This window comes from Egretta garzetta, unplaced genomic scaffold, assembly GCF_000687185.1.
Source record: "Egretta garzetta isolate BGI_Z169 unplaced genomic scaffold, ASM68718v1 scaffold1219, whole genome shotgun sequence".
Classification (NCBI taxonomy): domain Eukaryota; kingdom Metazoa; phylum Chordata; class Aves; order Pelecaniformes; family Ardeidae; genus Egretta; species Egretta garzetta.
Genome location: NW_009260850.1, coordinates 8,517 through 25,569, shown reverse-complemented (window position 1 = coordinate 25,569; position 17,053 = coordinate 8,517). Strand labels below are relative to the sequence as shown.

General features: G+C 43.3%; 1 protein-coding gene across 1 annotated transcript in view; it reads right to left on the bottom strand.

Moving 5' to 3' along the window:
- Positions 1–14,828, bottom strand: part of ZNF512 (zinc finger protein 512) — a 24,078-nt gene extending 9,250 nt beyond the window's left edge. The window contains 10 exon segments of the mRNA XM_009647140.2: positions 455–649; positions 1,279–1,446; positions 3,011–3,109; positions 5,637–5,723; positions 6,102–6,226; positions 7,500–7,583; positions 11,068–11,154; positions 13,141–13,349; positions 14,668–14,726; positions 14,808–14,828. Of these exon segments, the coding sequence (XP_009645435.2) occupies positions 455–649; positions 1,279–1,446; positions 3,011–3,109; positions 5,637–5,723; positions 6,102–6,226; positions 7,500–7,583; positions 11,068–11,154; positions 13,141–13,349; positions 14,668–14,726; positions 14,808–14,828 (1,134 nt within the window).
- Positions 14,829–17,053: the final 2,225 nt, after the last annotated feature.

The following is a 17,053-nucleotide window of genomic DNA, read 5'->3' as shown; positions in this document are numbered from 1 at the left end:
GGATGGCAGGGTTAGGTTAAAGGTTGGACTCGATGATCTTAAAGGTCTTTTCCAACCAGAGTGATTCTATGATTCTGTGATCCTGGGAACTCTGAAGCCTGAAAAACTGAAATATCATTGCATGGCAGCAGTGACCTGCAGCCTACGACTTGTGAGCAACACACTGCCTATAACTGCCTTCATTACTTGTGCCTGCTGAAAATTACAGCAATAGGACTTGAAAGCCATTACAGCCTGCCTGGATACAATACTTACATCACAGTAATTGCCACTCTAGCAATACTAGGATCTAAGACCAGAGAGAGCAAAACCTGATCCCTCCAATGAGATATCCCTTCTTCGATATTGCTCGATGGGCCACTAAACACTGGCAACACTGGACAGATGCTAGTGCGAGACCAATCTGATGTGAAGAAAGACTCAAACCCTACATAGCATTTTTAAGGTCTTGTACCTTCCGGTCATCTGGAATCAGGTCCTGCAGAACTTTCCTCTTGGGCCACTCCTTGGCCAGCTCTTCTCCAGCTAGCTCATGGAGATAATAGATCGCCACCTTTGCAGATCTCCTCTGAACTCTGCCTGTGTTATTTGGCTCCCGTTTTATTTCCTTCAGGCTCTCTGTTCTTCTCTGCTCATGGAGGAAAGTGACCTGCAATGAGGGCCAAAAAAGGTGAGCCTCCTTCCCTGGCTCCTATTCCACTTACACTAAATACTGTGAATAAATATTCTGCCAAATCCCTCACAAAAATGCTGCTGCAGCTGTGGTTCACTGTCACAGACATAGGACAGAAGTGCATCCCACTAGTGAGACGGGCCCCCAGATCTGCTCAGGGGGAGTCACAGCAGTAAGGCTCAAGCAGCGAGTTTCATCCAGCCACTGGTCTTGAAAGGATATCACATTATTCGCTGTAAAACCCTCATGAACAACAAGCATAGTACTGCCTGCTCGCTCCCATGTCGGGCCTTCTAAAAGCAAAGCAAAGCATCTCACAAGTTAGAGATGTTAGCATCATTCTTCCATGCAGCAAAAGCCAGGCTGGGGAAAGTTTACTGCTGCCACAGTGATTTACTATTAAAAACTTCCTCCTAGTCACAGAACAGCAACAGCTGCTGCTAGAAGGAACGTATCAAGGACAGAATACTCCAGGGAGACACAAAAATGAAAAGATTTACTATCCCTAATTACCCACCCAAGCAGCAGACAAAAGCCTACATGCCAAGTCTGAATGACTGAAGTACCACTGCACTATCCTGGTACCTACGGCACGTTGTACTTACCAGCCCATGCTTGGATCGGAGATGGTAGACAAGTCCTGCCTTTGATTTGTATGCTTTTCCACAGTGATGGCACTTCATAGCCATTTTCTCCAGCTCAGAAGCAGCCTTCCCACATTTTTTAACATGATATAGGTATCCATTTATGCTAGTGAAGCTGCCTGTGCAGCCCTGTCAATGCAGAAGAAAGAAAATGCATGGACGAAAAATGCTCTCCAAGTGATCACGAAACCACTGTTTATAGAATCCACAGTTTGCTGGCCAAAGTACTATCGCATTTCCTGTCAGATCAGGCAATCAGGTAGTAAACTTTCATATTAGTCTATTCAGATAAACAAAATCTGGGACAAAGAATTGGCTGCAACTGGGAAACACTGTTTCTTAGACCTTCTTTGTAAGTAGTGGGCAACAGAAAATTACAATATATAGAATGAAGATGCAAGATGTTAAATGAAGATGCACAAAACAAAGATTTTCAGATACAAGTGAAGGAGCTGGGCAGAAAAAGAGAATATTTTATACTTGGTTGGCTGGTCAAACTGCCTAGAATGCAGCAGTATTAGGGTGATGGTAAATAAAAATTTTCAGCTACTCCTAGAATACAGCTACTGTCTCATGCTGCAGTAGAGGACAACAAGAACTCCAATGGTTCCTGCAGATGTCACTAGAATAACTCCTAACCCTGAATCCAGTGATCAGTTTGACACTGAGCTTGGAAACAAGACAAATCAAACATGCATCAGAAAGTTTTTAATGTTCTTAGATGTACGCATCTGCTCTCCATCCCCTTCTCTAGTTGTGGCCAATCTCAGTATTTTCAAAAACCACAGACAAACTCACATTTAGTTTGCATAAAAACATCTTCCCAGCTATCACAAACAGCTAAGGAAAGAGCAGAAGTACACATTAATAAATACTTTTGGCGCATACAAGAAACAATCCAGTGTCTTCTCAGTCCCCCATGAAGACACCAACACATCAAATACTCAAAGAGCTCCAGCTGACCCTGCACAGGGTTTGAACTAGATGACCTCAGAAGTTCCCTTCCAGCCTTAACAATTGTATAATTCTGTGAAGAGTTTATAATACTGTTGCAAGGTAAAATGGTTATCCTTTAACTTCATCCCTGAATGCATTTATTATCTTCCACTGAATGCATTTATAAAGTCATACCTTTGCTGAATCTACATTTACGTATCTGGTTTAAAGGAGCCATTTTAAAAGCCCCTGTAATCAAAAACAAAAACTCCATTTTAATCACCCTAGTTGTCCTCTTTAAAAGAGTTTGAATGGGGATTAGGCAGTAACCAAAGATGAACTCCTTTCTAGTGTAAGCAAGAGAATGTCACCTAACAAGCCATGTGTGAAGCCCTAAAACTTCTAGTTGAGCTAGTCAGTGTTCACCAGACTCCTACTTTGTTTAGTCATGAGGTTCTAACCAAGTATCAGTCATTCCAAAATTCATTCTCTATGCTCAGTGCTTCACAAGTGTTTAGAGGATCTAGTTGAAGATGCCCCTACTCATTGCAGGGCAGCTGGACTAGATGACCTTTAAAGGTCATCATCCAAACCATTCTGTGATTCTGTGATACTCTGTCTTAAGAGCATAGCTAGCATCTTGAAACAAATCCAGCTTTGGCCAGCACCAAACCATACCCAGCAGAACTGTCATAATATTTTACATTCATGCATCCACTGCTGTTTAACTCAGGATACTTAGCAGAATGCAGCTTACCTCCCTCGTACACTTTAGCTTTCTGATACGCTTCAAAACCTTCCGAAGGCGGTCTCGCTCAAGCTGCTCATCCAGTTCTCCTCCCTCCTTCACAACTGGCTAAAGCACAGCAGAAAGATGAAAGAAAAACACAGGATGCTCAGCATTTACAGTTCTTCTCATAGGGAATTCAATATTCAACACATTACTGAAGGAAAGCTTCCCAAATAATTAAGTCTCTGCAATTTATGATTTTACAGAGGTGTCTCTAATCAATGGTCACTGTCTATATCCCAGAACAACTGAATTACCTTTAAAAGGAGTAAACTGCCTGAAAACCACTTTGCAGACAAGAATTTTAACATTTAGATAGCTACCTATGAACAAAACATTAATAAGAAATGGTCCCAAACTATAGCTTATGGTCAAGGGTATGTATTTCCCTTATTACTTTTCTCCCCTCCTGCCTGTGGAAAGTACTTACTCATCTCTGTCATGCACCTTTAACATTTACTGGTCCTACCATTTCCACTTAGCCTAACTAAAGCTACACAGACTACCTGCCTGTAACAGTTATTCATCTATGCTGAACTGCAGCCCAAGTTGGAGCATGACTGGAGGTCGGCAAATGTGACACCCATCTACAAGAAGGGCAGGCAGGAGGATCCGGGGAACTACAGCCCTGTCAGCCTGACCTCGGTACCGGGGAAGGCTATGGAGCAGTTCATCTTGAGCGTGCTCACCAGGCATGGGCAGGACAATCAGGGGGTCAGGCCCAGCCAGCATGGGTTCATGAGAGGCAGGTCCTGCCTGAAAAACCTGATTTCCTTCTATGACCAGGTGACCCCCCTGGTGGATGAGGGAAAGGCTGTGGATGTTGTATACCTGGATTTCAGCAAAGCCTTTGACACAGTCTCCCACAACATCTCCTAGAGAAGCTGGCGGCTCATGGCTTAGACAGGCACACTCTTCACTGGGTAAAAAGCTGGCTGGATGGTCGAGCCCAGCGAGTTGTGGTGAACAGAGTTAAATCCATTTGGCAGCTGGTCACAAGCGGTGTCCCCCAGGGCTCAGTTCTAGGGCCGGTCAGTTTAGTATCTTTATCAATGACCTGGACAAAGGGATCGAGTGTACCCTAAGTAAGTTTGCAGATGACACCAAACTGGGTGGTAGTGTTGATCTGCTGGAAGGTAGGTAGGAGGGCTCTGCAGAGGGACCTGACCAGGCTGGATCCATGGGCCCAGGCCAACTGTATGAGGTTCAACAAGGCCAAGGGCCGGGTCCTGCCCTGGGGTCACAACAACCCCATGCAACGCATCGTGCCCCTGTACTCGGTGCTGGTGAGGCCGCACCTCAAATACTGTGTTCAGTTTTGGGCCCCTCACTACAAGAGAGATGTTGCGTTGCTGGAACATGTCCAGAGGAGAGCCACAAAGCTGGGGAGCGGTCTGGAGCACAAGGCTTATGAGGAGCTCATAAGAGCTGAGGGAACTGGGGCTGTTTAGTCTGGAGAAGAGGGGGCTGAGGGGAGACCTGATCGCCCTCTACAACTACCTGAAAGGAGGCTGTAACAAGGTGGGGGTTGGCCTCTGCTCCCTGGGAACAGGCGATGGGACGAGGGGGAATGGTCTGAAGTTGCGCCAGGGCAGGTTTAGGTTGGACATTAGGAAAAATCTTTTCAATGAAAAGGCTGTCAGGCACTGAAAGGGGCTGCCCAGGGAGGTGGTGGAGTCCCCATCCCTGGGGGGATTTAAAAGCCGGGCAGAAGAGGTGCTCAGGGACAGAGTTTAGTGGTGGGATGGCAGGGCTAGGGGAACGGTTGGACTAGATCTTAAAGGGCTTTTCCAACCTAAACGATTCTATGATTCTATTATTCTAAGTTCTTCTCTATTCTCTCTCTGATAGTTATTGTACATTATTTTCTACACTACCTTATAACGATATTCCACCTAGACTGAATAAAATATGAGAACTGAGTGACAGACCTATTCCTCAAGGCCAGAACATGATCCCTCACCTATTTCATTTACTAGTACAGCTGTAGGTTCAGAAACAACGGTACTGGGAACTATGTAAAAGTGACAGTAATGAATTGTCTAAACCTTACCCAAACTTTCAAATGACCTTTCCAAAAGCTCTAATTCTTCACAACTACAACAGGAGACTTAGCCTTCTTTAAAGTAATACCAAAGAGGAAAAGCATATTGTAGCATTAGTATCTTTACAGCAAATAGAGACAAGAACTAAACTGCTGCTCCTGCTTTTTTTACCTTTGAACTTGTAAAGAACTGAAATCTAGTCTGCTCTGGATGTAGAAAAACTCCTACTTTCTAGCAAAGGACTGAAAATGGCAGCCTAACGAGCAATCATTTTTTTTCTGATTGAGAATGTGTTTTATGTGTGACATAAAACTAGCCTAAACAGAAATTCATCCCCTCTTTCTAAGATGTAGCATGCCTAGCATCTCTGCTAACATTCTACTATTAATTTCAAATGTCAAATTTGACAGGAAAAATAATAGGTAGAGAAGATCTGAACAGCAACAACATTTGAAAAACCACACTATATTCTGTTTCTGTGGGCTCCAGGGAAGGAACAAAAGACTATCTTGCCTGTAGGATTTTTATATGCGCAGCAGCTGTGTTACCTGATTGTTATGGTCTGCCATGACGTGGTATTTCATACCCCCTAAAGACTTCAGCTGCTTCCCACAGTGATGACACGTGAACATTTCCTAGAAATAAACAACGACATGGTGCATGTAACTGTAAATTAACCAAAGCAGTGGGAAACTCTTTGGGGGAAAGGAACAGGAAAGGAGAACATTTTATTTGGGCCTGGTAACTACCCATTAAGAACAGATGAGATTTTATGGAGTCTAAAATTTAGGGGAACAATGAAATGGCTACACCTTTGTTCACTACCCCAAACCTCCAGCAAAAGGCTAAGCAAGAAGCACAAGCTGCACCAAGTGAAGCCTCTTACAGATGCATAAAGGACTCTTCCTTAAGATGAAACTGGTTTTAAATGCAACACAAACCAGTGTGCAGGCATTTCTATCAGTAAGCTGGAGAGGAGTAAAGAGAACATCACTCATCTCTCTTGTTCTTACCTGCCTGCAATTTACCATATGTTTCTTCAGTCCTTCTACAGTCTTTCTCACCACAGCCCGGCATGTTGGACAGGTAACTCGGCCTTTGTCCTGAATTTCCAAAGACCATTGCTCTTCCATACTACCTGTCAAAACAAAAGGTTTGGAATAGAACTGCAAACATAGGATTTTTTTTTTCCCTTTTGATGTGCACAATGAATCCTAGAAGGACACCTGCGTGTCACATGCTACCAAACTTGTGTCCAGCCACACTTCAACAGGTTTAGCTCATTTGCAGCTTTAAATGTGTCATGTGACAAGGCACACATCACTCCTTTTGGGCAATCATTTTACAAAAACTTTTTAATCCTACCATCCCCTTGTGAGGAGCGTTCCTCCACTTGTTCAGCAGAGGTTTTTCCTCCATTCATTTTTATTACACAATTACTTTAGCATGCAGAGTAAACTTTTCTTTTAGCAAAAGGGTTTTCACAGTAAAAGTAGTCACAGATGTGACCGAACAGTTTCAGACAAATTCCACACTTCAGCTCTACTAACTAAATCTTTAGAACTCCACTTAAGCTAGCCAGCAGTTTTGGCACTGGAAGTGAACAGAGCTGCACCACCACGCAAAGTTAGTCAACAGCCAGGGAAGAAGTGCCCTGTGTGGCATGGCTTCCAGTTTCTGGCCTCTTTATGAAATGCCAAGCAAAAGCTTGGCATAATCCACAAGGACTATAAATTGCTGAAATGGATCCTGGGAAGAAAGTGGCTTAGCAGCCATGTGCTTGAATTCTTACCATAAAAAGATCTAAAGGCTTTCCTTTTTGTCCAGTAATAACAGGCAAGGGGTGTCCCTCCCCAGGTCGCTGGGGAAAAAGTCTGTGAAATAAACGGCACTTGGCAGAAAACTAGGGTATTTACTGAGTGCTGTGAGCTATATATACCAAGACATCCCACTTGCTGAGTCAAGGCTAATGTTACTTTTCTAGGATGGACTGCTTGGGTCTCCAGCTGCCAGGTTACCAGAAAAGGTGATTTGGCAGCAACAGCTACAGAGTTTTTCCTGCATACATATTCTGCCAAGTAAAAAAGTATATATATTTTTATGAGTTTTATAGTGAAACTATTTTAACAGGCTTTTGCTCAGTTCAAAAAGTGATTCCCCTTCATTGTTCCCTTACGCAGCGGTAAAACCACGTGGAACTACACTATTAGGCAGTATGCAGTGCCTCCAATCTCACTCTGCAGTACTGACACAGTGGCAAAACAACAGCAGCCAGTTCTTCCTTGTCAACAGTAAAGTGAACAACAAAATGGAAACACCAGAAACACAGCTGTTGCTCAGATTTAAATCCTAGAATCACATTTAACCTTTAGCTGCTTTATAAACAATTCCGAGCAACTGCTGCTTCTTACCTGTGCCATAAGTTCCTGGTTCTTTCTGAACACAGTGGCCTTTCGTTTTGGAGTTCTGTTGTGTTCCAGCTTGCTGGTTTTTTCCTGCTATAACACAAACAAGACAGACCAGAAGACTGAATTCTGCGAGCCATGTTCCAAAAAAGCAGAGATTTGCTAGGAGGCTGCTATTTAGTCTGCTATCTCAAAGCTACTCATTCAGAGATGTTCAATGCTTTTTTTTTTTTTAAAGGAATTTCAAGGTTATTCCCCCTTGCAAAATCCATAGCCATTTACAGATGCAGACATTAGTCCCATCCAGATGTTTGTAACCTGTATGGTTGTTCACACACAAAGCTCAGGGGATAGGAACTCTACACTGAAACATCCTCTCTTCACAGTACGGCAGAGCCAATCTAATGACTTGTTGACAACTAAATGGGCAGTCCCATTCCACTACTCATTCCTGTTTTCTTTAGACTAAACAACTCATTGTTTCAGTATTTTCTCATGGGTTATGCTTTTTGCACTCTTCTCGTCCCTGTTCTCTTCAGCTGGTCCACGCATTTCCTGAACTGCAGTGCCCACTGCTGGAAACAGCCTCCAAGTGTGACACTGCATTAGAGCAAAAGAATTACTTCACATGTCTAGAAAGTCTATGTTCCTGCTCAAACACCTCAGTATAACATCAGCCTTTTTAAAAACAAGTACGGCACTGTTGGTCCCTATTCAGCCTTTGATCCGTAATAAATCTTGAATCCCAAGCCTAACCCTAACCTGAAGAACTGACACCTAGGAGGTTGTTCTTTGCCTTTCAGCTGTGCTAGTATTTCTTCCTAACTACGGTATCTTTAATTTTACGCACTATATTCCATGCTATTTTTAACCTGTTTCTCTAACATCAAGACCATTTTAGCCTTTTCTCCAACACACTTGCCACCTCTTTCAGCTTTGTGTTGACTACATACTTCCAAGTCTGTGATGCCAAAAACAGTAGTTAGAATTGAACCTAGGACAGATTGTGAACCATAATTCTACACTCTTTTCTATTTCACAGAAATATTAAGGTTGGAAGGGACCTCCTGAGATCACCTAGTCCAACCGCTGTGTTCAAGCAGGGTCAGCTAGAGTAGGTTGCCAAAGAACGTGTTCAGTCAAGTTTTGAGTATCTCCACTGCTGCAGACTTCACAACCTCTCTGGGCAACCTGAGCCAGGGTTTGACCACCCTTAGCAAAAAAGGGTATTCTTGTCTTTAGATAGAATATGCTGTTGCCTGCCTTTGCCATAAGAGTGCATTGCTGGCTCATGGTCAGCTTGCTGTCCTCCAGGACCCCAAGGTCCCTCTCTGCAGAGCTGGTTTCCAGAAAGTTAGTCCCCAGCATATGCTGGTACAGGGAGTTATTCCTGCCCTGCTGCAGGACTTCACGTTTCTCCTTGATGAACCTCAACAGATTCCTCTCCGCTTAATTCTTCAGGCTGCCTGGGTCCCTGTGAACGGCAGCACACCCATCTGGTGTACCACCACTCCTCCCAGTTTTGTATCAGCTGTGTACTTGCTGAGGGTGCACACCGTCCCATCATCCAGATCACTAATGAAAATGTCAAACAGTACTGGCCTGTCCTGGTTTCAGCTGGGATAGAGTTAATTTTCTTCCTAGTAGCTAGCATAGTGCTGTGTTTTGGATTTAGTACTACAAGACCGTTGATAACACACTGATGTTTTCAGTTGTTGCCAAGTAGTGCTCAGACTACTCAAGGACTTTTTGAGCTTCTCTTGCTCAGCCAGGTGCATAACAAGCTGGGAGGGAACACAGCTAGGACAGCTAACCCAAACTGACCAAAGAGCTATTCCATACCATATAACGTCATGCTTGGGAGGAGGTAGTGGGTCGGCGGCTTGGGGAGTGATCACTGCTCGGGACAGGCTGGGCATCGGTCGGCAGGTGGTGAGCAGTTGCGCTGTGCATCATTCATTTTTTATATCCTGTATATTCTCTTACCATTCTCATAATTACTATTATTATTATTTTCTCTTATTAAACTGTCTCTATCTCAGCCCATGGCTCTAACCTTTTTTTTTTCTTCCCGATTCTCTCCCCCATCCCACTGAGGGAGGGGGGAGTGAGCGAGCGGCTGCGTGGCGCTTAGTTGCCAGCTGGGTTAAACCACGACACGGCCCCAGTATTTGCCCTGGGTACACCACTAGTGACGTGCCTCCAACTAGACTTTGTGCTGCTGATCACAGCCCTCTGGGCCTGGATGTTCAGCTGGTTTTCAATCCACTGCATTGTTCACTTATCTAACCTGTACTTTGTCAGCTTGCCTATAAGGACGTTGCAGGAAACAGCACCAAAAGCCTTACTAAAGTAGAGGTGAACAACATCCACTGCTCTCTCCTTGTCCACCAAGCTAGTGACCTCATTGTAGAAGCCTGTAAGGTTGATTAAGCATGATTTGCCCTTCATGAACCCATGCTGACTACTCCCAATCACCATCTTGTCCTTTATGTGTTTGGAAATGCCTTCCAGGAGGATTTTCTCCATCACCTTCCCAGGGACTGAGGTGAGGCTGACCAGCCTGTAGTTCCCCAGATCTTCCTTCTTTCTGTCCTTGAAGATAGGAGTGATATTTGCTCTCTTCCAGTCTTCAGGAACCTCTCCCAGTCACCATGACCTTTCAAGGATAAAGTGGCCTCACAATGACATCAGCCAGCTCTCTCAGCACTCAGTGCAACCCACCATGGGACTTAGGTATGTCCAGTGCTCTAACCTCGTCCTCCTTCACTGAGTGTAAAGCTTCCTTGCTCCAGACTTTCCATCTGGTCTCAGGTGTCTGGATTCCTGAAGGATTCCTTTAACTGATAAAGACTGAGGCACAGGAAGCACTGAGTGCACCAGCCTTTTCCATGCCATTTGTTACCAGTTCCCCTGCCCTGTTCAGCAGCATACTCATCCTTTCCCTAGTCTTCCCTTTGCTGTTCATGTACTTAGAGAATTGATTATTTTTGCCCTTCCCAGATGCAGCTCCAGGTTGGCCTTGGCTTTCCTAACCTCATCATTGCAAGACTGGACAGCAAACACATACTTCTCCTGTGTCACCTGCTCCTACTTTCAGCACCTGTATGCTTCCTTTTGCACCTAACCACTGATTAACAACCCTTTGAAGGCATGAAAGACCTATATCATCAAACATTTCCCCCCCTCCCTCTCTGTGGTAAAATAAAATGAAAGTGGTTGGGTTTGATTTCTCCTTAACAAACCCACATTACTGTTATCATCTACTCATTAATCTCCAGATGTTTACAAGTAATTTGTCTGATAATTTAGTCCAGAATCTTTTTGGAAACTGAAATGAAGCAAACTATCCTATACTTCCCTTACTTCCTTTCTTCCCTCCCTTTGCTGGACTTCTAAGAGACTGAAATTAGAACAATCATCTTGCACTGTAAAACTAGTCAACAGTCTCCTATAACAAAATACCCAGAATCAGAAATAGAGTTGGAAGACAGCAGAGGATAGCATTTGGGCAGAGAGGAAGTCTGAAGTACCTGGAGGCTTGTAACTAGGAATTACAAGTTATTTGTATTACCCGAAATCTTCTGCTTCTTCTTGGGAGAGACTTTAAGATCTTCGCCTTCCCCTTGCTCAGATTTCCTCTTGCCTTTCAATAGTACTTCTGTTAATGAATAAGAACAGAAAAGCTTCAGTCTCATTATTCAGTCTGGATAACAGCTTTGAGCCTGCTGCTGCCTCAGCTTATCCTCGTATTCAGTACTTAAAAACCCAACAGTTTTTGTAAGGCACTGGACACCAGCGAGCTAGACACAGCCTTCTGATTCAGTAACATTTAGGCACTCCACAGCCTGCAATCTGCCGTCACAGAAAATATGGAAGAAACAGTGCTGCAGCATGGTCTGGGAAAATAATACTCATCAGGAAGAGAGCCAGAAGGTGCCAGGTTATGTCATGAAAAGCTCATATGCACACACACAAAAAGGAGCATAAAGAATGGCAGGTGGGGAAACCCAAATAATATCCTGCTTCCCCTCACTATTTCCAGGCCTATAAAAGGCTATCTCCATGAACACAGAGAAGTACAGAAGCAGCACAATGACAGGCAGGGGAGCACAAATTATGGACTCAAAGAAACAGAAACCTTCCTCCCAGGTCTGTCCCAGGAGACCCACCAGGATGATGGCTGGACTTGATGATCTTAAAGGTCTTTTCCAACCTAAAAGATTCTATGATGAGTCAACAGGAGCCACTCTCTGGAGCACCCTTTGGAAGGGGGAAGGGGAGGAGTGGTCAGAAGGGAGAGTGTGGTGTTAATGCGTAGGATTATGTGACGCATGGGATCCTAGCGAAGAACAACTCAGGATTATACAAGACTGGGATGTTTAGGAGTGATATCAAAGGAAGGGAAAGGGAGAGAATTAGCTGATTTGGGGAGGATCAAGTGTAGGAAAATAGAGGTGTAAGAGGATAAAAAGAGCCACTTGCTTGCAGGCAGGTGGTTGGTCAGTATACAAGTCTGGTCACGCCTGGCACTAGATCAGAGGGACCAGGGGAGAGCAGTGTCTGTGAGCGCGACCCTGTCTGTAAGGAGGTCCACACCAGCAACTGGCATGGCTCTGCAGGCCTCAGGGACTAGTACGTCCATGTGCCAGCAAGTGAGGAGACTGGGATCCAAAGGCTGTATAATGAGTAGACTGTTTAAGTCCAGCTACAGGAGAAATCATGTGCACACACAAAGGTACACATACATATATACGTACTTCTTTTGTATATACTTTTTATATATGCTTCTTTTCTCTCACTAGCACATCTTCAACCTGATGAGCCAGACAGGGAAACAGGATGGAGGCTGTTGGTGCTGTTTGTGTGAGTGCCGAGTGAGCCTCTCTGTTGATCTGTGTGGCTGGCTATACACATTGTATACACGTGTTTATACCTACAGGAACACATGCTTAGTCTTGCTACTGGTTGGACCTGGGGGTGTGGAATGGCAGCAACCTTGCTTCTATCAAGCTACCAGATTCAGCTGTTCCCACAACAGGACAGAATACAGACTCTGATTTAGAGATAAGAAGAAAGTGCATTAAAGAAGAGCGAAGTTTTGGCTCTCCACCACACAAGATGTTTGGAAAGCAGTTCGTAGGCCAGGAAATCTGAATGTTCCTACAACAACATAAGGCCCAACCCACACCAAATCAGAAAATCATAAATGACAGAAGCAAGAAAATAAAAGAAATAAAAACATCCTAAAAAAAAAAAAATCTACCCACCACAAAAGCCATGTCTAATCCAGAATACTGCTGAATGGTCCCCTTTTCTACACCTTTACTGTTGCTTGTTCTATTTTTAAAGCTCTCAAAGCATATTCCTGATATGACTGGCAGAATCCTTATACGTATCTCTTCTACAGATAAAACTGAGTTCAGTCACAGAATCATTAATTTTCACAGACAAGTCACTCAAAAGGAGCTGTGTAACATCAGAGAATTTTACCTATGTTTCTGCAGTGGAGGAAGTTTATTTCTCCTAATACATGAGCAGCATTACCAAGCTTGCAATTTGTGGCTGAACTGCAGCATGTCTTTCAGAAGTAATCTAATCTCTCATAAAAGAACCAGAGAGAAAAAGAGCCAAGAGTGAGAAGTACCTTTTTTTTCTGAAGACTTGTTAATGCTGTTTTTTATTCCTCTCATTTCCAACCAGTAAGCAGGCCTGCGAATGGTCCGCTTGCTTCTGGATGCTGCACTTCTGTTCACTTGACTCTTTGGTGAGGCAGAAGAAACGCTGCTGACTGTCTCATCATAGGTACTGTTCAGTCCTAGGACAGTAGTTTCCACCTCCTCAAATTGTTTAGACCTGGAATACATAAACTTGAAATCCTATGTATACGTATGCATAGATACACACACAGTCACAATAACTTGACAGACAACATCCCTTTCATCTTCCCAAGTACTCTAAAAATTCATCTCAGTTCATTGAATCTCCTGAGTTTTGTGAACTGAAAAGTGCCAGCAAGATAAAACATCCTAAATGTTATTTTACAGTAAATCTTTCAGAGAATGACATTAGAGAGCTACTCAAGAGGAACAGGAAAAAATACTCATCCTACCTCAAACCTTCAACTTAAGCAGCAGGGACAAATTAATCTCAATTTAAAAATACACACTTGTCCTTCGGCAACCAACGTGGAATATAAGAATTCTTCTGCAGCCCATCATTACAAAAGAGACGTTTTCCATCCCACAAAGGGCAAGATGTCCTTCAGTATGTATTCCCAGAGTCAGAGCTGACACCACACATTTAAAAGACTTAATACGAGTAAGAATTTTAATCAGCAAGGCTTTCAGCAATGAATACAGCCCTATAGTATACCCTACCAATCACACTACATTAAAGACTAATTTCGACTAGCCAGCAGCACTGATTTTTCTTCTTAGAGATCAGAAGGAACTTTGCTTCACTCTTCTCAAATATTTCTCACAGCCCTGAAATGCCTGGACATTTACACCACTGTATGTGACAGCAAATGATCAGGTGTCAAAGAACCACAGAGTACTCATTCCCTGGGCAAATACCATTAATGCAAGAGGAAAGGACAGAAAACACAAACATTTTTCAACATATCCCACTGCTACCACAATTCACAAACTGAAATAAGTAGATCACTTGAGTGATGACTGTGATGGCCATCCCAGCAATACTCTCCCACACCCTGAGCTGTGGGGCTCATGTGTTTTAACATGTCAGTCCAAAAATTAGTAAGTGGGGGACCCTGGTGGTACTGGGTCAGATCAGTACACACTACATTTAAGGAGGCACTGCAGAAGGACAGGGAGAGGAATTCTCAAATTAAAGCCTTTCAGTTACAATCACACTCAAAATACATAGATTTTGGAACTCCATTTGGTCTTGAACATAAAATATTTATCTTCCCAGTGTTAAAATCCTTTTAAAAACAATAAATGAAAGCTAATACCCCTTGAAGTGTCAGAAAAGCACTTTTCCCACAAACCAATCAGCAAAGTCATTTGAGACTCTCATCACACAAAATCACTGTAGCTCTTAAAATTTAGAATATTATGTAAAGACCAGATATGGTTTTCCAATAGTAATCTCTCGGCTAAAAAGCTGTCTCGCCCTCAGCCAAACTAGACAAGAAACATTCACATACTTTTTGTTTCCCAGAGACCTCCTGACCTTCTGTTGTCTGTGATGTCCAGGCCTCGTGTCCTAACAAAGTAGAACAATTCACATTAGCAGCGTAATTTTTCTTCTTTTTGCATGTTTCACTTTTCTGTTAAAGACAATCACTTGCACTTTGAGGATGTCCATACTACCCTTTGAAAAGGAAACCACTGGTTTCTGCAACAAGGAAGCGTTTTACCTTTTCAACTCCAGCTGAATCAGAGCTGGAATCAAAATAGGGATGAGCCCCTCTACACTCCCCATATGAAAGGCAACCATTCCCCTTGCACTGGGGCACGACGAAGTGCTCTTTGTCTGGGCAGAAAGCAGGTACCACTGAATGAATTGGAGACTTTTATCACATGTTAACAAATACTTTGGATCCTAACTTCCTAGTTTTTACATAGTGCTTATTTTTTTCCTTAATGAAACAATTCTTGCATTTATCATGCCAAGAATGTTGTCTCTAGTCTCTTTTACATACTCTTTTCATTTTTTATCTCAATTACTTTGTCATACTCCATCAGCTGCCCGGACACCCACTTTATCCACATCACAGAATCCTCCTTCTTACTTAACAAAGATTTTTTGTCACTTACTGCTCGTTGCTTCTTATGCTGCTATTAAGACACGTAATTTAACAGATACCATTGACATTGCCAAGTCAGTATAAACAGCTCATTTGCTGTACGTTGTTCCCGGTGCGTGGACAATCATTTACCACCTTCTTCATGAAAATACTAACAATGACTCAATGTCGTTCTTCACTGGAAACCCAGGACAAAAATCTTGGTTATACAGACTAGAAAACAAAAATAATTGCCCAGTAGAAGTATATGAAATACCAAAACTGTAACCTAGGAACAGAGATAGATTTTGCCACATACAGGAACTGGCTAAGAAATTGGGAAAAAAAAGAAAAGGAAGAACATGGATAAAGTACCTTTCTTCTTCATAGAAAAATGTAATGCACATTATCAACTGGACCATGCTATGAAGCATTTTAGTTATTAGAAATAAATGCTACACATTATCTGGGGAAAACAGCCAACAGGGGTATGACAGAATTTGAAGAACTCATAAAAGCGCGATGATTTGTCAGTAGGAGATGCCAAGAAACTTCAGGTGCTGCATGAAAACTAGGAAATAGGCAGCATCAAGGCAAATGAAATTCACCACTAAAAAATGCACTGGAAAAAAATTATTTTCAATCTGTCTTTTATGCTCTTGCCTTCTAATGTATGCACAGGAACAAGCAGTAGCTCGCTTCTCCCAGGATCACAGTCAGTGAGAGGCACCCTAACCACCAGGTAAGAAATTCAGTAGCAGGCGCTGGCATCAACTAGATGAATACTGAAACTATGACTATGGAACGTCAGCCTCTCCTTGGGCCTCCAGCCCCAGCGCCTCCTCTCGCGGGAGGGTTAGGAAAGCAGCAGGGGAGAAATTCACAACGGGTTGATTGATGACTTCACTATCAGATCTTGCCTTCTTTAGAATAAAAGTCAACCGAAGGCATTTGTAGGACTTTGATATAGTTTACATGCATCTAGTAGTGCAACCAGCAGTGTTTGGGAAACCCCTACATCAGAAACATGGAGAAACCTCACCGAGGAGCAGCTAGCAAAACATGAGGCTTGTGAAGTTCCAACAATAAAAATGAACGAACAGGCAGGCATAGTCTGCTGCAATCAGCTGGCCTGATCTACCATTAAAAGAACCTTGATGATTGACAAACATGGCATATGTTTTAAGTTTTTTTTTTTTTTTTTAAAGAACTGAAGAATTTTGCATAAAAGCGAAGGTCATTATGAAGAATTTAGGTCACAGTTAAGGATCTGCAATAGAAAAAAAAGACACTACAGATGATCTGTCTAGCTTTCCTTTCTGGGAAGTTGACAGCAGCAATTACGAAGGAAACATGTAGAGAAACTGGTGTTTAAGTTTCGAATGTTTTTTATTTATACATAATATGGAAAACAAAAAAGCCACCTTCATTGCACAGGTTAGAAAAAAAAGAAACAGCGGCCTAGAGCCTGACAAGATGAAGAAACTTCCTTTGTAAGTGGGCCACTTCTGCCTCCCTACGGACTGTGGGACGTTTCTGTGACCTGCAACACGGCCTGCTGCTGCAGGCTGCTCCACAACACAGCTGGGAAGATGATGTTTAAGCACAGCATGGAAGCTCTCACTGAGGTCAGGAGACTGATGCAGCAACTGCCAGCGAGTCAGTCCTGCAGCCACCGGGGAGAGTGTCAGAGAAGGCACCGAGCATCCTGCGCCGCCGCGACCGCCCCGACCCCCGAGGAAAAGCCGCCGGGGCAGCCTCACGTTGCCGTTCCTCCCCGCACACTCCATGGAACCCGCCCCCT